Raw genomic sequence first — 24,143 nt, 5'->3', positions numbered from 1 at the left:
CACTTATACTACAAAAGGCAGAGAAAAGGTTAGGGAGGGACCAGAGTTCAGCTAATGATCCTAAAAGCCACCTAATAAAGTGGTTAGATAATACAACTGCCAGAACTGATGTTACTGTGCAGTACCAACCCAGAGAAGCACTGCTGGGTTAATGAGGCACAAAATGCCCTTAAGAGAACTGCTATTACAAGAGGCAGACTATGAATGCAATATCACTATAACTAGTCATCAGCATTTTCATTTTACACAACACAAAGATAATGCATGTTTATCCAAAATTCTGCCCTTCATTTAAAAAATATCCAAGCAGATGGTCTTCTACACTGTATATCCATAGGATCTCATGTACCATAAAATTAAGTTTTTTAGAAAGACAGTTTTCAACAACTTGATTATGTCTCTCTTGTCTACCAATTCTTACATTCCTATTACCTTCAAAACTCTTGAACGATTCAAAGAGTTCAATCAGAGACTGAGTTGATAGTTGTTCATGATACTTAGAAGCCACTTGAACACAGATCTGTAGATTTTGACGAATATTAGCAGACAGCATGGCTCTGAGACATTCTAGGGAGTCTTCAACAGATAAGGATCCAAAGTAATTCACTAACCACTAGGGGGGAAAAATTTTAATTAATAATTTACTATCATCCAGCACCAACATACTACTTAATCACATCTAACAAATAAAAAACAAAATACCTCTGGGTTAAGAAGATGGGTATGAACAACTGCACGTTTTATATCATACAAATCGGTGAAGTGTTCTAATGCACGCTGAAGTAGGCCCGCCTTTTCACACAGCTGGGCGATATGCGCCCGGTCATAGTGGGTGAACATCTGATTCCCCAGAATAGCATCTGCAACCTAGAAAACCACAGAGAGGATGAGCTGCTCTCACCTGTTTTACAGCAGCATCCACAACACCCAGAAAACACATTAAGGTTCAACACTGAATGGATAAAACAAAGTATCAAAGAATGTTAGCTATTTTTTTTTAATTAACAATAAACACCTCAGCCTGGCAGTGGTGGCACATGCCTTTAATCCCAGCACTCGGGAGGCAGAGGCAGGCGGATCTCTGTGAGTTCTAGGCCAGCCTGGTCTACAGAGTGAGTTCCAGGACAGGCTCCAAAGCTACAGAGAAGCACTGTCTCGAAAAACAGAATAAACACCTCAAACTCTAAGTAACAATCTGAACTTCTGTATAATCAGTCACAAGAACAGGACTGGAAGCATGACTAAGAAGCACAACAACTGTGCTGGCTAGCTTTTACGTCAACTTGACACAGGCTAAGGTCATCTGGGAAGAGGGAACCTCAATTTTTAAAATGGCTCTAACAGATTGCTTATAGGCATGTCTTAGGGCGTTTTATTGACTAATGATAGGGTTGGGAAAGCCCACCAGGAACAGTGTCATCCTTGGACAGGTGACAACCCAATAAGCAGTGTTCCTCCATGACCTCTGCTTCAATTTCTGCCTCTAGGTTCCTGCCCTGAATTCTCAGTGATGGAGTGAAGAGTTTAAGATGAAATAAACCCTTTCTTCACAAAGTTGCTTTGGTCACAGTGTTTCATCACAGAAGCAGAAACCCTAAGACAGGACACATACTTGAGGTGCATGCATAAGGTTCATCTCAAGCAATCGTGTCTGTAAAGGACCTTCGGAGGGGCGATTGTTCTTCAAAGCGTCAAGTAAGAAGGCAGTACATTGCTGGATTAGATTGTATTCCATAAAGACATCCACAATCTATTAAAAGAGAAAAAAAAAATCACACAAGATATAAGATACTATTGAAGGGGGAAAAGGGGTACGACCAAGGAGTGTGATCCGCTTTTGGGGGGGGGGGTAAGATGAAAAACTACAATGTGTATGATGTAAAAAAATCATGCTAAAACTCATTTTTTTACATTAAAATTTTTAAAATTTCCAAAATATTATTGATAACATGTACACAAATTAACATTATCTTTTTATATATAAAAAATGTCAAGTATTAAGTACAAGGTTTACTTATTTCTAAGTCTTTTGATATTTACTTATTTCATAGGTATATCACATACACTCATATGTGATTTGAGTTTCTGCATGTATGAATGTATGTATGTGTATCATATGCGTGTCTGGTGCTTAGAGGTAAGAAGAGAACATCATATCCCCTGGAACTAGAATTAAGGATGTCTGTAAGCCACCATGTAGGAATCAAACCTGAGTCCTCTACAGGAGCAACAAGGGCTCCAAATTGCTGAGCCATATCTCCAGCCCCCTCCAAACACCAGATTTAAATAATATTATTTAGACAACCTGACCTCATACTTAAGTTCCAGACCAATCTGGTCACATATGAAATCCAGGCTTACAAAGTTACAGAGTAAGTCTTTGTCTCAAAACAAACTAAACCTAAAATAAAAGTTATTAAAAACGGAGTTACTTTGAGAAAAGGTTTAAAAAAAAAATCAAAGGAAACACAATATTGAAAATTGACTTACACTTGCTATATGCTCCTCTTTCCTCACCAGTGACAGACACCACTGTTTGTGTCATATAGTTTACATTTCACTTCTTGGCCTTTTGGACAAGATCATACATATGATTTTCATATATCCTTCCCTAATCAAATAGTACTTATTTTAAAACTGTTTACTGGACCAATGAAATAGTTCAGTGGACAGAGGCATGTGTGTGCTGGCCTAACTACCTGAGTCCAACCAGGTGACCAGAAAGAATGACTCCCCAAAGTTGTTCCCTGACCGCCATATACAGGCCACAGCACACATGTGCTTGCATTAACAGGCACAAAATAGTAAATATTTAGAAAATCTATTCTTCTGCAATACATTTTGTCCTTGTGAAAGTGAGACTCTCCAGAAGCTCCATCTGGATGAACTGCAGTCTTCCAGTGCCATTACCTGTGTGATATCAGCAAGCGGCTCTTCGTCCTGAACTAGCATCTGAGCAAACTGTTGTCCCTGATCTGGACTGATGCGCATTACGTTTCTCAGGAGAAAGATCCAGTCTGGAGTATAACCAACCTACAAATGGACAGACTTCAGTCATGCCTCAGTTTCATTTTTAAAGCCTTTTCCATAATAAAACATTATTAACAGAGAACTACTAATGAGGATAAAACATTATTTATAATTTACACATCCAATAAGACTTTTATAATGACATATCTGTCTAGATTATGTAACTATATTACTTCTAATCAGCAATGACCATTCCAAAAACTATACTAGCACGTTTAACATGCCTCTGCTATCTTAGAACTGTACTTGTTTTCATGCTAAAATTAACACTAGGTATGGACTCTACATATAACAGTTAAAGAATTTATTATGCTTTTCCAAGTAGGTCAAAGTTTTAAGGAAATTAACCAATAAAAATGAAGCAACTTAAGGCTAATTTCTTGTTTTCTTTCTTATTTAAAAAAATAATTTGTGTTGATAATTTGTTCCATTGAACTCACTTTTTTAGCATATAAAACAATCTTCTGGACTTGACCTGTCTCTGCAAAGCACTGGATGACTTTATTCGGGACATTGGCCCTGAGGTACACACTAAGTGCCAATGTTGGGTCCACAGACTTTACAAGATCACCCAGTTCTTCAGAACATTCCAGCTGTCCAAAAGAAAAAGAATTTGATTAGAGATCATTAAATGTTTTATAAACGAGTAGTTAATACTACTTCCCTATTAATATAACATATAGAAAATTCATACTCATTTTCTAAAAATATAAATATGCAAATATGCAGGGTTTGTGGTTGTTCAACTCTTGATACTGTTCTTACACTCATGGTTCTGTATAATTCTCCAGAATTCCTCCTTAACTAGGGATAGACAGCCACTGAGACTTTGTTTTTAGTAATTTCCCATGACCTTGTTGAGAACATACCTTTCCTTTACCCACAGAACCTTATGCATCTAACTAATAAGATTCAAATATAACAGTCATGTTTCAACTTCTCAAAAATAATGCCACTGGTTTTTCTACTGGTGTGTGTGCCTGTGGAGATCAGAAGAGGGGTGTCAGACACCCTGGAGCTGTAGTTTAAAATGATTGTGAGCCATATGACAAGGGTGCTAGAAACTGAACCCATGTCCCCAGGAAGAGCTTAATATATGCTATGAACCACTAAGCTATTTCTTTAGACCCCAGATAATACAACTTTTAATGTAGTATTGTCAAATAAAAACCAACAATGTCAATTAGCCTGTAATGTTAACACTTGGGAAGCTAAACAGGAGTTCAAGACCTGCCTGTGCCCCACAAAGAGACACTGTCTCTAAATAAGCAAATCATTAGAAACTGAGCTAAATGACAACCTTACTTACATAAGAGCTGTTCTAAAACTCTAAGGATAATTTTTAAACTAGTATATAACCTTTACATTAAACTCTGAGAATAATTTCTAAACTAGTATATAATGTTTACATTTCGAGAGCCTAAGATCCATCTTTTTATTTTTTTTTAATTTTAGGATTTGAGATGGTAGGTAGACACTAAACTTACAAAGTCAAACATACAAAATTTAAAAATTTCTAGTTAGTATACAGCAGATACATCTTCAAGATAGCTTCTTTAAATTTCTGCTTTGAGTCGAGGCAATGGTGACACACACCTTTAATCTCAGCACTCAGGAAGCAGAGGCAGGCGGCGCTCTGTGAGTTCCAGGACAGTCAAACCTGTTATACATGGAGAAACCGTCTCCAACCGCACCCCTCCCACACACAAAACTTTGCATAAGTTTCTATTCCCCCCCCCCCCTTTTTCTTTTTTGCAGTTTTGGGAAGAGAACCTACTAGGGCCTTGCAGATCCCAAATAAGTCGGTCCTCTACCATCAATCCACAGCTCCAGTCCACCTTTCTACTTTATTCTATATATACACATACACGAATGTCAGAGACTATGAAGGTCAGGCTATCAGATTCCCCTGGAAATTACAGGCAGCTGTGAGCTGCCTAGCATTTGTGCTTGGAATTTCACTTGATCCTCTGCAAAAGCAGTTATGTACTCTAAACTACTGAGCCATCTCTCAAGCCCCAATGGGAATTTTTAAAAGAGAGTAGCCCTTATAACTCAGCATTCAAAGAAGTTCTATCAATCTACACATCTTAACTGAACATGCTAACAAATGATTAATGAACTATTTTTACTACAAATGAGTTCCATCTGATTAACAAAAGGTAATGATATTAAAAAAGTTAATACCCTATTTCATAGGTAAACTCAGTTATCTGTGCTGTTCCCATTATGTTATTTTACCCCATTAAAACAGCTCTCAAATATGTGTTAGATTAGCTATTCTTTAGTAGAGAATGGTATGTGATCAAACCTCTCAAGTCTAAAGTACTATCCTCTAGTTTCCTGTAAGACAAGACTAGCAGAAGCCAGGTTAAGAAACATGAACTTAGACTCCAGAATTTACCAATACTGTCAATACACACTAATGTTGAAAAGTTTGATATCTTTGTATGTAATTCACTACAAGATTGCTACAAGCTAGGTGGTGGTAGCACATGCCTTTAATCCCAGCACTCGGATCTCTGTGAGTTCGAGGCCAGTCTGATCTACAAGAGCTAGTTCCAGGACAGGCACCAAAGCTTCAGAAAAACCTTGTCTTGAAAAAACAAACAAACAAACAAAACAAAACAAAAAACAGAAACTACAAGACTGTTATATCAGTTTTTGATAATGGCGTGAAACATGGTAACTCAATATTGTTACTTTAAGTAGGAAAGCTTTGTGTAACTCTAGAGAAATAATGATAAATTGTTTAAAAGCTGTTTGTTGCCCTTTAAATAATATTTGTTTGCTTTTCAGTCATTCTTCTACATTAAAAAAAAAAAATTGTGCTCTGCCAGACAATGGTATCCCACACCTCTAATCCCAGCACTCAGGAGACAGGGGCAGGCAGATCTCTGAGTCTGAGTCCAGCCAGGACTACAGAGTGAGCTCCAGGACAGCCAGAGCTACACAGAGAAACCTTGCTCTGCAAAACAATATAAAGTATGTGCTGAATGAATATAAAACACAAAGAAATTCTACAGTACAGAAAGCTAGTAAATATATTTTACAAAAGGCTTCTATATTTGAAGCCTTTTAAATACTTTTTCATGTAATACCATTTAGCATTTTATGAAATCACTGTCAGACTCTACCTCACTACATCAAATACAGCCAGCGTGGTTATCTCATAAACACATGAGTGATCTTACATTTTATATAACATGTTTTCCCTGAATACCCAAGTATATTTACTACATGTTGATGACAGTTTATAAATTCTTACAGAGAGAGACAGAGGGGACAGAGAGAGAGCAGAACTGCTAGGCATGCATGTCGAGTGTGTGTGTGGGGGGAGATTCACATGCCGGGCAATGTCAGATACACTGACAAATACGCCTGCACAAGGAAGCAAGCGTATGGAAAATTCTCCAAGGCCAAAAGGCTAGTAGTTTTAACTACCAAGCAATATTCCTGAATCAAATTTTAAAGTGGCAAGGTCTCTTCTCGTTCTATTTCCACAAACATTTAACAAATAACAGATGGAGATACTCGGATGGAAACTAATCATTTTAACTTGTTAGCACGGCACTTAATTAAAGGAAAAGTATATCAATATAAAGTACCTTATCTTCTTTCAACCACTTCTCCAAAAGTTGTTTCCGCCCTTGCTGAAGTACAGGTCTACACAATTCTAAGGATTCGTATTTGTTTAGCTGGCCCTGGTCCAAAAGGATTCCAAAGTACTGAAGTAGAGGTGACGTTTGACCTGGCTGAGCTGGGACACTCTGGAATCGACGGATGGTGTCTGGAGTACGAAGGATTCCCTTTAAGAAGAAATATTAAAGATTCCTCAATGGCCGAGTCACACTACTAACCCTACAGGTCTCTGGTCAATCTGGAGTGCATGGTTGATCCATGAACTCCACATTCCAAATATTCACCACATAGTGCAGATTCAATAAATGTCTGTCACACCTCTGGCTCAATGTCACAAAATTATTAATAACCAGATAATGATAAGGTAAATAATTATGCCAATGTATGAAACAATAAGCACAAAGAGTCCTTCCCAGGGAAGAGCACATCAATTGGTTACCTACTATCTAATGGTCAGCCCTGAAAACATGTACCTATAATGAGGATCAGACTAGGCAGGTTTAGGAACATGTTCATACACATATAGGTATGTGACAACAACTAATGAAGAGGTGAATGTAAAAAAGAGCAAGAAGAGACATATGGGAGGTTTAGAGGGAGGAAAGGGAAGGGAAATATGGTATTAATTTTAATTTCAAAAATTAAAAAGAAACTATAAAAAGAAAAAAGATAATCATGAAATGGTAACCGCTAGTCATTAAATCAAGTTCAATTAAGTACAAATTTTATAATTAACACTGGTTGGGAATGCAAGGCTTAAATTCAGTTTAACATAAACCAATGTAAAGTCTTATAGGAATAAATTCAGCTCATTTTCTGACAACTCTACAGACTACAAATTCAAAAGCATCTGTTTAGTGATTAGCTTTCCAAATTAAAATAGAAAGCCATCATTTTTGAGGTCAAACAGTGTTGTTCTTTAGTAACTGGATATGGTTGCACCTACATCTACCATAGGTCTTTATCTACATATCTTTTCTAAGATTCTGGGGTTTTAAACAACAACTCTAGAGACACTGAGAATTAGTTATCATATTCTATTAAAGGAAAAATATAACTGGAAAGTGGCTAGTTACTCTTACAAAGCTGGTTCCTCTTCTAGAAGTATCAGAAATAGAGAGTAAATACGTCGATCACAGCAACATCAGTCTCCTAACTTTTACCTTTGGTGCATTAGCGGCCACCTTTGCAGCCTCTGAGTAGTTTCCCTGGGCGAAAAGAGCATTAAATTTCCGGGCAAAGAGCTCTTCAGCACCAGCTAAGTTGTTGCGCACAGCCATTCTAAGGGCCAAATCAGGATTTTGTAGGACGTTGGTGATGTAAGGAATTATGTTTTCTTCTTCTACACAAACTGACAGAACCTGCAAATTAACAATTAGAGAATTGTTACACTGTGTTAAATCTTTTTAGATTACAACACAAAGGTAATCAGTTACTTTTGTGAAATTTTGACACTTCTTGTTTTGCCACCATGATTTCTAGAACCTTCACTATCAATGCTTACAGTTATGGTAAAATTACAGAAGGAATTCTAGGTTAACACCAACACAACAGCAGAAAGAAGGAAGCACTCCTGGCTCCACAGCTCCTGATTACCAAGTCACCCTAACCGACTTACTCTTGATTTCTTTCCATGAGAGACACATACAAACTGAACAGATAGATGAGAACTACTCATTTTTCAAAGATCATCTTTTGGTGGTGCTAGAAATATCATTAAACAAAAATAAGGCCCTTTCTTAAGGAAGACTGATGACAAAAACATCAACCAACTTCAATTCAGTATGGCAAAAATGTCACAAAGACAGATATTTTCAGGTCAGGGATGCAAAGCATCTGAGCCTAGAGCTGAGGAAAGAGACAGAATTGTCTCATGATAAAAATGCCACTTTTCAAAGACTGATTTTTTTAAAAATGGACACTACCAGGCACCCATGTGGTACACAGACATACATGCAGATAAAACATCCAGACATATAAAATAACAAAAACTAAATAATGACTCATACCATTTATTAGACCTAGAAATGATCAAGGTAAATATAATTAAGCCAATGCAAAAACAAATTAGATAACAAGATTATATCTTATTATTATTTTATGTTTTTTGAAACAGGTTCTAATTATATAGCCTTAGCTGCCTCCAAATCACAGAAATCCTTCTGCCTCATTCTTCCAAGTAGGAGGATTAAAGGCATGCATCCATGCCAGATTCTATATAACAATCTTTTAAATTATATTTATTTAGCAGGTGTTATGTGTGTATCCATGCATACACACACACGCACACACACACACACACACCTTAATTAATTTTATTAGCTTTAATGTTCTCCTTGGACAGGAGGCGCCTAAACTTCCATCTGCTATTTTATGTCCTGTGCCCTTTATCTCATTTGTCCTCTTTGCTTCCCCTTCCATGATGTACTCTTTTCTGATATCCAAAATTATCTTTCAAAGAACAAAAACAAAAAAACCCACTAATGATAACATGTTACTTAGATGCTTAATTTAAAGGCTTTCTTACCTGTCCCTTTCTGTTGACTCCTATTATTCCAGCTGTGGCTTCATGAGGCGCAGTAACGAAGATTGTTTCTCCACTGATTCTGTTCATGTAGATGCATGTGCCAGTCTCAAGGTCATAGAGGTGGATATAACCATACTTGGTAATCAAGAACACCACATCATGCTTTTCACTGATCTGAAGAGAAAACAAACACTTTCTATAAAACTCTGACACAAAACTTACAGAAAATATACTAAAGTAATACTAAGGTTTCCTTCATTACAGCTTGTTATTTATATGTGGGATACCTAAAGCTCAAACATAAAACACAAGAGTATGAATGAAAAATCTTACAGACAAAAGATAAGGTATATTCTGACAACTTAAGATAATCAAATTTACTTATTACATGAAAATAGGAGTGTCATTGTTATCAAATTTTACTAATAATTTTTATTTTAGAGTAATTCTTTCTTTTAAGCAACACTCATACCAACTATGAACAGGAATTAAGTTGAAATTTTTAAAAATCCAATTATTTTAATGAAATACCTGCATTGCAACAGGGAAGTCATTTTGTGCTTCTGGAGGAAAGAAAACATCCACTGCCTTCTTTGGAAAGGGCTGGTTCCCTGTGGGTGGTGTACCAACTTCAATGATATGCAACTGTTCAAAAGAAAATAAAATCTACTATCAACCTAAATCATTTATCAGTTGGTCATTGCAAGTTTTTTGAAACCCCCAAATGGAAATAGACAAAATGTCTACAATCAAAACTCTATTTGATCCATCTATACTATGGGACGTTCCTCCATAAATTAAAACTGACTAGGAGGAAGCTGACCTCAAAGTCACACATTTACTGTATGATTTCTGTTGCTGTTGTTGAAACGAGGTCTCACAATGTGTCCCTGGATGGGCTGGAAATCAATACATCAGAATGGCCTGGGACTCAGAAATCTGCCTGCATTTTGTATGCTGGGATTAAAGGTGTGCACCACCATGCACAGCAATATACCATTCTCGAAGTGGCAAAGTTATAGAGGTACGAAGTGGGTTTGACGCTAAAGTCATGATGGAGCTTGGCAAGATGGCTCAGCCAGTAAAAGCAATTATGGAATAGGCCTGACCCACTACTTAAATTCAATCCCTGGAAGCCATGTAAAAAGGTCAGATGCATCTGTAAAGCTCCCGCACTCTTAGGACTACTCGAAAGGTGACAGGAGAATCACTTGAGACTCCTGAGTGCTAGGATTTAGGTCACTGCAATCTTCTTCTTTATTCTTGAAAACTACCTACTAGGGTGACATGGGGTAGAGAACTGTAAAACAAAGATGAAGTTAGGGTTTTTCTGACTCTGGGATCCAGAGACAGAGGACAGTAGTCTACAAGTTCTGGAAGCAAGTAGAGCCACTCTTCCATTTTAGAAACAGCAAACGGTTGCTTTCCATGTCTCTCAGAGCTAGGATGCAAGCCATGTGACTTTGCCTATGTGGGACTTCAAAGAGGGAGCACAGGACATCAGGTTATTTTAAGATGGAGGGAGAGTCTACTCTGGAAGTGAAAATAGCAGCAGACTGAGTCACCAGGCATCCAGCAGTGCAGGCGTAACAAAAGCACAGTTCAAAGATCTGCAGCATGATTTCTGGCTGGCACCCTGGCTACTACCCATGCTTGCTCATTTCTTATTTCCCACACTTAGTGATACAGCTGTCCTAGCTACTGTCAGGTATCCGGTAACCTGTCAATAAATTTTTTATACTCTAATCAACCAGACCTTGTTTCTGCTGTCCTCAACTACGAATTCTAATACACAAAGTGCTTCAATCTGTCTAGGTAATTTCAATGTACAGCTAAGGATGAGACTCTCCAACTTAAGCTGCTGTCCATTCCATCGACATCAAGTCACCTAGGGGATTTAAAAAGGACAGCGCTTAACGAAATCAGACTTCATCTTGGACAATCTTAATGAATCAGACTTTAGACATGTAGCACACACACAAACAGGTATTTTAGCAACTCTAATGAGTCTATCCAGAATTAAGGGAAAGACATCAACAAAAAGCCTTTGATAAAGACAATCAAAATAAAGAATACAAAGAGCTCAAAGTTGGCACAATGGTATAAAGATCTATAATGCCAGCATTCAAGAGCCTGAGGAAAGAGGACCAACTTCAAAGCCAGTCTAGGTTATATAACAAGACACTGTTAAAAGTAAAACCCACAGATGGCAGAATAGGAAATAAAAATATTAAAAGAATGCCATCATTTTACACAAGTACTACCATACATACCATTTGTCAGTCACAAATCTGAATATTAATTATGAAATTAATGAGGAATAAAGATGACTATCTTGAACTTAGATAACAAAGAAGAGCAGAACAGACCCACTAAAATAATTATCACAGGCAAAACTTACCTTCCCTCCTGCCTGGCCCCGTACAGCAAAACAAAACAACGTTGATTCTTCTGCATTTCCTTCCATCTTAAATTGTGCAAAGCTAGCTGCATGTCCTTCGATAGGCTGAGACACTTTCCTATCTACAGAATAGAGCTGCATAGCTCCAACCACACGATTTTGCTACAAAGGATCAAAAATAAATAAATGAATAAATATCAGATTCAATCAGTGAAACGGTTATAATACTTTGCCATCTTCAGCATACTTGTTATTGAGTTTCTCAATGTAGAGCTGATACATCTTAAAATAAAGTTTAACTCCAAACATTATCTTATTAAAGCTGTGAATGTATAAAACATGCCTCATCTAATCATCTCTTTATGCTTTATCTTAAAAAAAAAAGATTTATTTATTTATTATGTATTCAGTGTTCTGCCTGCATACCAGAAGAGGGCACCAGATCTCATTATAGATGGTTCTGAACCACCATGTGGTAGCTGGGAATTGAACTCAGGACCTCTGGAAGAGCAGCCAGTGCTTTTAACCTGAGCCCTCTCTCCAGCCTCTCTTTTATGCCATCTTAATACAATACAGTAGTATTCACTTTGCAGTACAGACTCCATAATAAATTCTAAATCATTCAATCTCTACTTAATCTGCAAGAATTAAAAATTGGTTAAGAGTATTGACATTTTTATGTCAGGTTAAGGTTTAAGCCAGCAATCACTATTTTTAAAAAGAAAAAGTCTTTCAAAATCAGCCAAATTCAACAATATTGGGTTTAAAGACATAACTGAAGTGTGTGTGTCAACAGTCCCTTAGATGACTTCTTTATCAAAAACTAAAAAAAAAAAAGTTACCTGTGCAGATATGCCAGTCAGAAGCAACCACTTCTGCTTTGCATCTGTACGGTAATTGATAATCTGGCATCCTGCGAGGCTAGAATGACGATCAAACATTTTCACTGGCTGAGACTCTCCTTCCATACTCCAATGATAAACTGCATTATCCGTGACAAGAGCAACCGTATTCAAAGAGATCCATTTCCAGAAGGTGACATCATCAGTCATGGTATGTGCCTTCATTTTACTTTTCATTTCAATGTTAAATATCTGAAGAGTTTTTGCAGCTAAATACAGAATTAAAGAATGAGAAAAGCAAAGCTCAAAATGAATTAATACCTACCTAGACTAGCCCTTAACTTTCAAATTATGTGGTTCTATCCTGAGACTAAAAACTAACTACGCGAGTCACACTGCTAGAGCTACAGCCACTGAGGAGCTAATAGCTGAGACCAAGCAAACCAATCTACACCTACAACCTTAAGCAAAACTCTTACCTCTATGGACACTGTAACACTATAAGCACATGATTTCTACGGGATTCTATACCCCAAATGAAAACGAGACTAAGGAACAGCTTTCTTATTGATAAAAAGCAAACAAAGCTGTAACTTTCACTGCACAGCTGACGCATAAACTAAGGTAGCTGTATATACAAAGGACAAAGCAAGTCTATAGAAACACAAGGAGGAAATATCTACTTTTTAAAATGCAGTCATTTCTCATCCAATTCAATATTGTGGAAACTGCGTTTTGAAAAGAAGTTGTACTTCAACTTTGCCGTGTCACCACAATGCATGCTACATTGAACTGGTCTAAGATACAAAGGGAAAGAATAAGTGCTGGAGGAGAAAGGAAAGGGGGACAGGGAGGAGGATGGTTTCAGATGCTGTTAATATACTGGAGGTGAGAACAAGTTCAAGCTTCATCCAGTTAAGACAGCAAGCATTTAGTAAAAGGAGGGTGAAATTTGCCTCGAATGTTAAAAGTCCAGAGTCAGATGCAAAGGCTTATACCGGTCATGTGAAACCGACCACAGTCGAAAAGGTGATTTCACTGCAATGAACAGTGGCCAAAGCCCACAGCTATTATTAGGCTGTGAAGATTCATTCTTGGAGACTAAGGTAACTCCACTCCCGAGCCATAGACAATCTGGCTCCTAAAGGACAAAAGCTGTCAGAGTGGGAGAGTGACAGAGCTTTGTACCATAACCCACCTTACTTACTGCATAACAAAGCCTTCTTCTACAGGGCAGATTATAGGACTCCCATCCCACAGTTTATAAACCACAACCAGACTCAAGAAATTGTGAAAGTTATAGTCCTGTTTATAAAAAGAAGGCATGAAGTTTAAACTGGCTTCAGAGGAAAGCAGAATTTTGTAATGATTTGCTTTTCTTTGCTGTACCCACCAACCTCCAGATAACTAGACTTTCATTCTGTTTTACATGAAAGGGGCTGGAAAATGTGCAAGTTCAAGGGTCTGGGAGAGGAACAAGGGATAACAGTCATGATATAGACCAATAGACACAAAGTATAACATACTATTTTACAAAGCTTTAAAAAATTCTCAATGATTCTTTTTAAAGAACAGGACAATGACTAACACAATCTAATTTAAGGTAACTCACCATCTGCACACATAAGAAAGCATTAAGAAATATGATAAGATAACAGTAACATTAAAAATAGAAAAGAATTTGGCAAAATTTAGTTGATGCCCTTTAAAAAAGAAGTGTGATGGATGCTAAGCACTCGAATTCAAATTATTTAAGGAAGCTAAAGGACATTTAAAATGTAGTATACTTTTAGACAGAAGCAAATGTATACTGCCATAAAACATCTGGTTCCTGAAGATGAGACCAACTTTCGCCTGTGATAAATACTGATGATTTTGTTGACTATGCTATTCTTAGCTCACAACCTAGAATAGGTTAAATATTGACACTCCAAAATGTTCCAAAATCTGTACCATGAAACCAAAAGGTTTGGGTTTCTAATTTTCAACGTTCAGGTTAGTGATGCTCAAGAATAAAGTCTACGCAAAGATTCCCAAATGCAGGCCTATGAGATTGCTCAGCAGGGAGCTGCTGCCAAGTCGTCCCCAGGATCCACATGGTGGAACCAAAGAACAGACTTCCCCAAGTTGCCATCTGACCTGCGAATGTACACCCACATACAGAAACACACAAAAGAAACAAAATGTTATAAGAATTCTAAATAAACTCCCCAAAGCCAAAAAGCTCAATACTTCTAGAATTGAGCATTTCTAATAAGTTACTCAACATGTATTATTAGAGATTAAACAGGCGGGGCATGCTGCTGCAATCTAATTCCAGTACTACAGAGGCAGAGGCGGGTGGATGGGTCTTTGTGAGTTTGAAACCAGCTTGGTCTATACAGCAAGTTCCAGACCAGCCAAGGCTACTGTCAAAGAGACTTATCTCACCAAAAGAAAACAGAAAACAACCAAAGCAAGACCCCAAACAGAGTTTAAATGATGTGAAAGAAAGACTGGTTAAAAGTTCAGTACCTCTAAAAACTCATCCACACTTAGTTCAAAGGAAGAGAAAATGGGTTCTCAGATAATATGAGATTGTTCAACTCTATTTAAATTGATAAGCAGTATAGTTCCCCATGGAAACAAGTTAGTTTTGCTGGGCCTGGTTGCTCCCACCTATGATCCCAGCTACTCAAGAGACTTAGGCAAGAGGTTCAAAGCCACCCTGAAGAAGAGAGCAAGACTCAGTTAAAAATAAGTAAATAAATAAATGGGTAGATAGATAGGTAGATAAAAATCAAAGAAAACTGTACAGTTTGAATAAATGCAAACACCCTTGATTCCAAAGCTTGGTATGCATTCCTTCTCCTTCTTTCCCACCCTCTCTAACCAGGGTCAACTCAAGCCATTTTTAGAGCTTAATGATCTAAGAGGCCTAAAGGCACAGAATGGAGAAGCTGATTATCACAATAAACTCCGAAGTACTTAAGTCCTAATATTAAGCTATGACTTATTACAGAGTATTACTTTCATTACTCTATACAGAAATGCTTTTAGTTGTTTCATCATATCAGATATAAAACATAAATGTATTTATCCTAAAAACCTAAAATTATTCCAAGTACATCTATTCTAAGACATTTCACAGAAACATTCCATGTAAAAGTCATGAACACTAACTCAAGTTCAGGATTTAATTAAATTTACTCAACATACTAAAAGAGAACACCAATAACTATATTTGTATAAAATATACATAAGAATTTCAAGAAAAACATCCACAATTTTTTATACCTTTCAGGGCAATCACTTTGCTGGCAGGATTCATGATGGCACTGTCTGCTGAGATTGGTCTTCGAATTGGATTGCTTGGATCATTCATATCAATGATTACCACCTGGGCCTGTTCTCCTACTTTTTCTCTAATGCAGATGAACTTATCTGACTCCATAGTCAGGGTACTGAAGCCTATGTTTGCTGGGTTGATACCCAGGTTCTGGAGCTGAAAAGAAACATAGACCACGTTACCAAATATGAAAGTATAATTTGACATTCATATATTATCATCAATTTAAATCCTAGTTTAACCATCAATGCAAGGCCAACAGTGATGATGGGCAAGTAATAGACTTTCTTCATTGTCTGAAAAAATGTGGCATTCAACTGCTGCAGCTTAACTTCACATTACAACTAAGGAGCTTAGAGATGAAGTTAAAGGAAGAGCAACTTCTGAGTGCTGGTGTTTATGGTTCAAGGGATTTATGACCATTGTTTCTTGGTGAACTGTAAATCTTTGAACTATTGAACTTACTCTCTCTTACCCCCACTAACTTAGCATAATTATTTATCCCCCTGCATTAGGCTTCAGGTAAAATAATACTTTAAAAAGGAGAAAAAAATTTAAAATCACAGAGTTCTCAATCTGAAGAAGAAACATGGGACAGCAGGAGCAGACAAAGTTATGCTGTGCAAAGAGTCAGACAGGCTACGCAGAAGCGGCTGTCAGACGCCTCTATATAAGCAATACCTTCAAGAAACCAGTCCAGAGAATTCTCTCCAGGGGAAGCATGTGCTAATGCAAAGGCCTATGAAAATATCTGAAGGAGCTACAAGTACTTAAAATAACACAGAGAGTATAGACTAATAAAGGGTTGAGCAGGGAATAAAGATTATACAGGGAGGCAAGAAAGAACGGCTTGCCTGACAAGCTAAATTTACCTCCTAAGAATCCTGAACTTACAATACAGGTAAAAAGAACTACTTAAAAATTTTAACAGCTGAGCATGGTAGCACATGTCTGTAATCCAAACAAAAGCAGGAGATCTAAGTTGGAGGCTAGCCTGGTCTACAGATAAAGTTCCAGGATAGCCAGGACTACACAGAGAAACTCTGTCTTGAAAAACAAAAACAAAAATAAGGAAATTTTTGCTCTGTATGAATAGCAGACACTACAGTATTTATTCAGTAAATAGTTGCTCTATAGCTGGTACATCTTTGAAAGCAAATTAAGTATTTGAGTACAGAAGTCACCTGTGATTAGAATCTACTAGACTGGAACAGCAATTCTCCAGGTGGTCAAATCCTTCTAAAAGAGACTGCCTGAAAGGCTGGGTCTACTAGCCTAGACCAGAACATTCCCACACCCTTTTCTCCCTCCATGGTAGTAAATTGTCATGGTGTAAATTGAGAAAAAGCCCTTGTCCCCCAGCTACACAGCTTCCCTTCACTGCACTGGCTGAGCAATGTTAGTTGTATTTTACGGAACTCTTTCGTCAAACTCTTTCGCTACAAATAAACAGGCCAGGATCTGAAATAGATCCAGAACGAGCTTAAGAGCTTCTTTTACTTTCACTTCCCTTTAATTACTCAAACACTATAGTATAACCAGTTATAAAATGTAGTTCTAACTCAGACACAGCATTAGAGGGCAAAGAGCCAAGCAACTATCTAACCATTAACACACACACAGCATTAAAGTGGAATATTAACCAGCTTTATAAACTCAAGATATGCAACACCAGACAAATCAAAAGCTATATAATAGGTAACTTATAATGAATGTGGTTATAGTAAAACAGTATAAATTGATTTTTACTTCTTTTTGACATTAACCTATTTGAGGGAGGGGGTGGAGACAGAGTTTATCTGTGTAGTCCTGGAATTCTCTGTATATCAGGTTAGTCTCAAACTCACAGAGATCCACCTGCCTCTGCATCCTGAGTGCTGGGACTATAGGGTGTGCCACCACCACCTAGTTTCTACTTTTAACTTCAGATTTAGAGAAAGATGAATGGAAGTTGTCCCAATAAACAAATGGACCATGAGTTGGATTCTGAGACAAAGTCTTTTCTTTGGATACAAGTTATCCACCTAGTTCCCGAGGAAGAATACGCATCTGTTTTTCAGAATAGAAGGCCATTAGATTCTCAAAAGATTCATGTGGATAGTTTCTTTCTCAGTAGTTGGAAAAAGTGTTTCAATTGCTCAGAATTCACATAGCTATACACAGAAACACAGCACACTAGCTTCTGGATTACTTCATGAGAACTATGACACACACTCTCTATCCCAAACCTTCACCTACTGCACTTTTAAATTACAGATTATCATCGCTTAATTTTTTTTTCTGATTTTTTGAAAGTGTTTCTCTGTAGCTTTGGAGCCTGTCCTGAAGCTTGCTCTGTAGACCAGGTTGGCCTCAAAATCAGAGATCTACCTGCCTCTGCCTCCCGAGTGCTGGGATTAAAGGTGTGCGCCAACACCACCCAGCATGTTTAATTTCTTTAGTATCTAAAAAACTACAGACTTAAATAAAGTGTTAGTCAGAAACCAAAATTAAAAACAATATTGTAGGGAGGAGGACACAGTGGCTGCTAAGCTGCAATGATGAACACAGGATGAAGCAGAAGGACTGCCAGACTAGAGAGACCGGGTCTCAAAAAAGCTAAACCAGAGGCTGGAGGAATGGCTCTGCATTAAGAGAACTGACTATTCTTCCAAAGTACCTGGGTTTGATTCCCAGCACCTACATGTTAGCTCACAACCATCTGTCAACAAAAGTTCCAGTGAATCTGATGCCCTCTTCTGACTTCTGTGGGTATCAGAAATTCACATGATGCACAGATATACACGCAGGCCAACATCTAAATACATAATACTTTTTCCATTTAAAAAAAGAAAAATGATGCCATGCAGTAGTGGCACACACCTTTAATCCCAATACCTGGGAGGCACAGGCAGGAGGATCTCTGTGAGTTTGAGGCCAGCTTGGTCTTCCTTCAAAGTAGTTCCAGGACAACCTTCAATTTCAAAGGCAACTCCAAGACAAGAAGCCACTACTTGAAAAGACAGTAAAGCTAAAGAGCAGGCGGCTTGGTAGTTCCCTCTTGAAATCCCAGTACTTGTCTCAAAAAAATAAAGTGTAGTCAGTTTGAGAATGACATCCCTGAGGGTACTTTGGCAGGAAGTATTCAGATCTCAGAAAGGGGCTTAGTCTAGTCTCTTAGATTAGCACAGGTAAGGGCATTTTTATTAGGGGATCACTGGTAATAGGAAATTCATTATAAACTGAAGAATAGGTCATATAACTAAATATTTTAAGGATAAAGATGAAAGGACTTGAAAAGGACTCCAAATGGCTGAGTTTGGTAGCTTCTACCTGTGATCCTACTTACTTAGGAAGTTAAGGCAAAAGGTTCATTAACCTCTGTCTATGTCTCTTTCTATGTCTTGTGATATAGCCAACCTGAGCTATATCACAAGACATAGAAAGAGACATAGACAGAGACAGACAGACAAAGGGAGAACAAGAGAGCAAGCATGGAAGAGTGAGCATAAGAGACAGCATGAGAGAGAGCTTATGTGTGTGTAGGCAAGTGGATTAAATTGAAACTAAAACATCCAAATATGTTTAAAAACACATTTAAATTATGGCCATTTGTACAACTAAAAAAACTCCTCTTCCCTAGAAAGTATTTCCTGGATGTTAGCAAAAGACAGGAATTTCAAGGATCCTCCTAGTTAGCAGGAAGGCACACTTGCAACCCCCCTCTGCAGAGAAAGTTGGCAAGTTCTTTTCCCTTCCTGTTATCACCTGAGGCAATTATGCACCAATTCTGCTCATATTTTTCTATAATATAGGAAAGACAGAAAAATATCATAACAGTAACTAATAGGGTCAGCCACCATTAACTGTAATTCTGGCTTAGATGTACCCTTAGAGTAAGAGCACATAAAAGACTGCCATACTTGATAACTATGTTTAATAATATTTGTACAGGACTTAATCTTTCAAAATGTAGCAATATAGCTAAAGGTTTTATTTTCAAAACAACCAGAAAATATTCTTAAGTCAACTATAAAGGTGTAATGGTATATGATCAATGCCAGAGAACTGATGATTTCAGAAGGCAAATCTACAAATTTGCATCAATTTTCAGAAGACCCACAGCAATACCCAACTATAGCCGTATCTCAGTAGTCTTAGTTGACAAAACATTGCCCTTGAAGCTAAAGATATTCTACATTGAGATATGCTTGTCTGCTAGTTTTTGTTGTAAACCTGACACAACCTTGAGTCACCTCAAAAGAGGGAATCTCTATGAGGAATTATCTAGAACAGGTTGTACTGTGGAGGCTCATCCATATTGTTAAATGACCTGTGAATGGCACCATTCCCTAGGCATGGCATAATGAACTGTTTAAAAACAAAAGAAGCTAGATGAGCAGAACCAAGCAGTCAGTATCTGTGTGGTCTTTTCTCTGTGGCTATGGATGTGATGTGAGTTGCTATGTAAGTTCCTGCCTCCGTTTCCCTTAGTGATGTACTGTAACTTGGAATTGTAATCCCATAAGCCCTTTCCTCCCCTAAATTGCTTTCAGTCAGAGTACTTGATCACAGCAACAGAAATGAAACTTAGGAAAGCTTGAAAATGTCAATTATGAAGACATTTTTTTCTAAACTTCAAAGAGCTGTTTTGAGAATCTAGGAAAAAAATGCATTTGGATTCACATGCATATAGTATAGCATTCCAATAGCAAAAAAAGGTTCATTATAGTCCTGTAGTCCTGTGAAACCACTCACCCCATCAGTCTCTCATTCAGGCAATTAGGGATATTTTTCCCTAGTACAATTAAGAATATAATTCCATTCTAAGTTCTCGATCAAAAATTAATAGGACAATAAACAAAAACATACTAATTACCAACTGCTTCTTTCTGAGAAACACATGATCTTTGTAACCTATTATTTGGTTTCCAGGCTAGATTTTGGTTTGCCAAATGGCATTACTTTAGGACCTAAGCTTGAACTTAGCTTATAACCAACTCAAAACTTCTGAGTGCCCTGGAATTACCCAGTTATAAACAATATATAAACCTTTCCTTTATGCATAAGGCAGATGTGGTGGTGGAGCACACCACTACCCAGCACTGAGGAGGCAGAGGCAGGGGGATCTCTGAGTTTGAGGCCAGCCTGGTTCCAGGACAGTCAGGACTACACAGAGAATCCCTGTCTTGAAAAAAACAAAACCAAATAATTTCTTTGCTTCAAGTTGGATCAAACTGAGAGAGAGGGGCACTTCAGTCTTAAGATTCTGTAGTAGTAAGATATAGTATTTAAAATTTTCCATACTCTAGAGCGCAGACATTTCCTTAATTCAAGACAATTACAGTAAATTTTATGATTATAAAGTATCATCTAGAATTAATTGATTTTCTGGATTCCTCATAAAGAGTCCAAATCCTGGTTATTCCACTGAAATACCCATTTACGAGTTAGTATCTGTGTACAAACATTTGGAACTACAGTACATATTCTCAGAGTTGTGGAGACTTAAAGTGAAATACTAAAAACAATGCCCGACGCCACCAGGCCCTCAGTCAGCACTATCAGTGCAGCAGAACTGTGGGCCCGGCTCAAGCCAACTGTCTTTCATGGCACTTCATTATCTGCTTCGTTCAGCTGTCCATAGGTTGTGGGTGTGAATTTCATTTCACTACCTTGATAACAGCTAGAAGGCTCTCAAAATCTTACCCAAGACCCTGAAATTTTCTTTCTTTCTCCCTCCCTCTCCGTTTGTTTTTTTTTAAAACAAAAACAAAAACAAAAAAAAAAAAAACAACTTTGCTATGTAGCCCTAGCTGTAACAACATACTGTATACTCCAGATTGGCCTTGAATGGACACACAGTGAAGACTATGATTCTTCTACTTCCTGAAAGCAGACTGCAAGCATGTGTTCCCAAGTCTTTTTTTTCTTTCTTTTTGCGAAGGAAACTATACTCTAAGACTTGTAATTCTGCTATTTTGCTTATTAAATTCCAAAGAACAGAATCGTCAAAGCCATGCCACATATTCCTGATAAGCAACCCTATTAACTTTTTAATAGCAGACAGAACAGCATTACTAAAGTCTTCTATCAAAACTAACAAATGGCTCATGGAAGAGGAAGCTAGCAAAGCTAACGTCATTCAAGTAAACAATTACAACAAATTTCATAATTTGATTATGAAGTTCAAGTGGCATCTGAAATTAATTGCTGGAATCCTCATAAGAGTCCAAATGTCTGGTTATAGCCCTAGATTTTCCACTAAAATAATCACGGCTCAGTTAATATCTGTGTACTGTTTCTTCACTGCAAACATTTGGAACAACAGTATCTACTCTCAGAGTTGTGGGGACTTAATGGGAAATGCTAAAGCTAACATCAGGTTAGTTTCAAAGTTTCTTTCAACCTAAACACTCAAGACTAAGAAGGGCAAGTGGAAAGTAGGCACTCCTTTTTTCTTGTTGGTATACAAGAGTTGAGTGAAGCCACCGGTCCAAAGCCTAGACTGCTCCACACCAATTGCTGCCAGGTTTCCTGATCTGCCCATGCTCCACAATTCCAGGTTACCTTCAAAAATTCATCTTTAGGTTCTCCAAATAAAATAGCTTCTTTAGAAATCTATCATTGAGTTTTTTTCCTTATGTTTTCTCTGAATTTATGTCTGTGCTCCAAGTACATGCCTAAAACCCATGGAAGAGGGCAAGGGAGTTAGTTACAGGAGTGTAAATAACTAGAACTCTAAGTGGAGCTATGGATGGTTGTGAGCTACCATGTGGGTGCTAGGAACTGAACCCAACTCCTCTGCAAGAGCAACAAGAGCTCTTCTTAACTGCTAAGTCATTTCTCCACCCCTTCTACCACTGATTTTTAACATGCCTCTCTAATTAGTTTAGAACCTTCATTTCTCCACCCCTTCTACCACTGATTTTTAACATGCCTCTCTAATTAGTTTAGAACCTTCTTACTCAAAAAGACCCTCTAAATAAATTTTCAAGATAATTGTGGGTGGAAAGATAAAATCCAAGAGTTGACATTAAAAAACAAAAATAAAAAACTGGTAAGAAGGAAAAGCTGAGATGATTCAGTAGTTAAGAACACTGGCTGTTCTTCTGGAAGACCTGGGTTCAATTCCCAGTGCCCACATGGTGGTTCATATCATACATAACTACAGTTCCAGAAGATTCAATGGCCTCTTCTGGTCTCCAGAGGCACCAGACATGCAACTAATGCTCAGTTCTATGTGAAGGCACAACAATCATGCTTACTAAAAGGAGGGGGCTGTTATTTCTTTTTAAATGATTTAAATGATTCTTTTTAAAATGATTTATTTTTATTTTGTGTGCATTGATGTTTTGCCTACATTTATGTCCATATGAGGGTGTCAGATCCCTGGGAACTAGAAGTATAGACAGTTGTGAATTGTCATGTGGGTTCCCTGGAAGCACAGCCAATGTTCTCAATCACTGAGGCATCTCTCCAGCCCCTATTTCTTAATTTCTTATAGAAGAAAGCTAACTAAAAGGTGGCAAAATGGAGTTGGGTGGTGGTAGCACACATCTTTAATCCCAGCACTTGGGTTGCAGAGGCAGGAGGATTTGAATTCAAGGCTAGCCTAGTCTACAAGAGCTAGTTCCAGGATAGCTGGGGCTGTTACACAGAGAAAACCTGTTTCAAAGAACAAAAACAAAACAAAACAAAGTGGCAAAATAAACTGGACACATGACTCATCAAAAAGGTGCTTGCCACCAAGCTTAAGAATTTGAGTTTGATCCTTTGACCAACATGGCAGAAGGAAAGAACCCATTCCCACAAGTTGTCCTTCAATTTCCATATACATGTCACTTCACACATGCACATATACACAAAAATATATAAATGCAAATTTTTTATATTTATTTATTTATTATGTATACAATATTCTGTCTGTGTGTATGCCTGCAGGCCAGAAGAGGGCACCAGAGCCCATTACAGATGGTTGTGAGCCACCATGTGGTTGCTGGGAATTGAACTCAGGACCTTTGGAAGAGCAGGCAATGCTCTTAACCTCTGAGCCATCTCTTCAGCCCCTATAAATGCAAATTTTAAGTGGTGTAGTGTAGTAATCTCAGTGCACAGAAGGCCGAGACAGGAGGATCTCAAGGTTGGGGGCCAGTGTGAGCTTCTGCATAGTAAGCCACTCTCCCAAACGTGTGGAAGGAAAGGCAAAATTCTTTTAAATATAGACAACCATCACACTAACTGCTTTAGGAGAAAAAAAAAACAATGGATGCCAAAACTAAGGGATTTTAAGGAGAAATGGGAATCTGCAGACTCAACATTATCTTTCCCAGAAGATAACTACAGACGCAGAAAACTCAGCTCCAGCTTTCAGCAAGTTGTATCACAAGCAAT

General features: G+C 37.8%; 1 protein-coding gene across 2 annotated transcripts in view; it reads right to left on the bottom strand.

Moving 5' to 3' along the window:
• Cltc (clathrin heavy chain) overlaps nt 1-24,143 on the bottom strand; it is a 61,412-nt gene that overhangs the window by 24,029 nt on the left and 13,240 nt on the right. For both annotated transcript variants that reach the window (XM_087910140.1, XM_087910141.1), the window contains exons 2-13: nt 15,719-15,926; nt 12,443-12,711; nt 11,601-11,762; nt 9,731-9,844; nt 9,200-9,373; nt 7,836-8,033; nt 6,639-6,839; nt 3,471-3,623; nt 2,911-3,033; nt 1,613-1,750; nt 703-867; nt 433-613 (exon numbers count right to left, since the gene is read on the bottom strand). In XM_087910140.1, the coding sequence (XP_087766266.1) occupies nt 433-613; nt 703-867; nt 1,613-1,750; nt 2,911-3,033; nt 3,471-3,623; nt 6,639-6,839; nt 7,836-8,033; nt 9,200-9,373; nt 9,731-9,844; nt 11,601-11,762; nt 12,443-12,711; nt 15,719-15,926 (2,086 nt within the window). The remainder of the gene's footprint in view (nt 1-432; nt 614-702; nt 868-1,612; nt 1,751-2,910; nt 3,034-3,470; nt 3,624-6,638; nt 6,840-7,835; nt 8,034-9,199; nt 9,374-9,730; nt 9,845-11,600; nt 11,763-12,442; nt 12,712-15,718; nt 15,927-24,143) is intronic.

This window comes from Myodes glareolus, chromosome 9 (assembly GCF_982192425.1).
Source record: "Myodes glareolus chromosome 9, mMyoGla1.1, whole genome shotgun sequence".
In the NCBI taxonomy this organism is placed as follows: domain Eukaryota; kingdom Metazoa; phylum Chordata; class Mammalia; order Rodentia; family Cricetidae; genus Myodes; species Myodes glareolus.
Note: the sequence above shows the minus strand (reverse complement) of the source record. Positions and strands in the feature narration are given on the sequence as shown.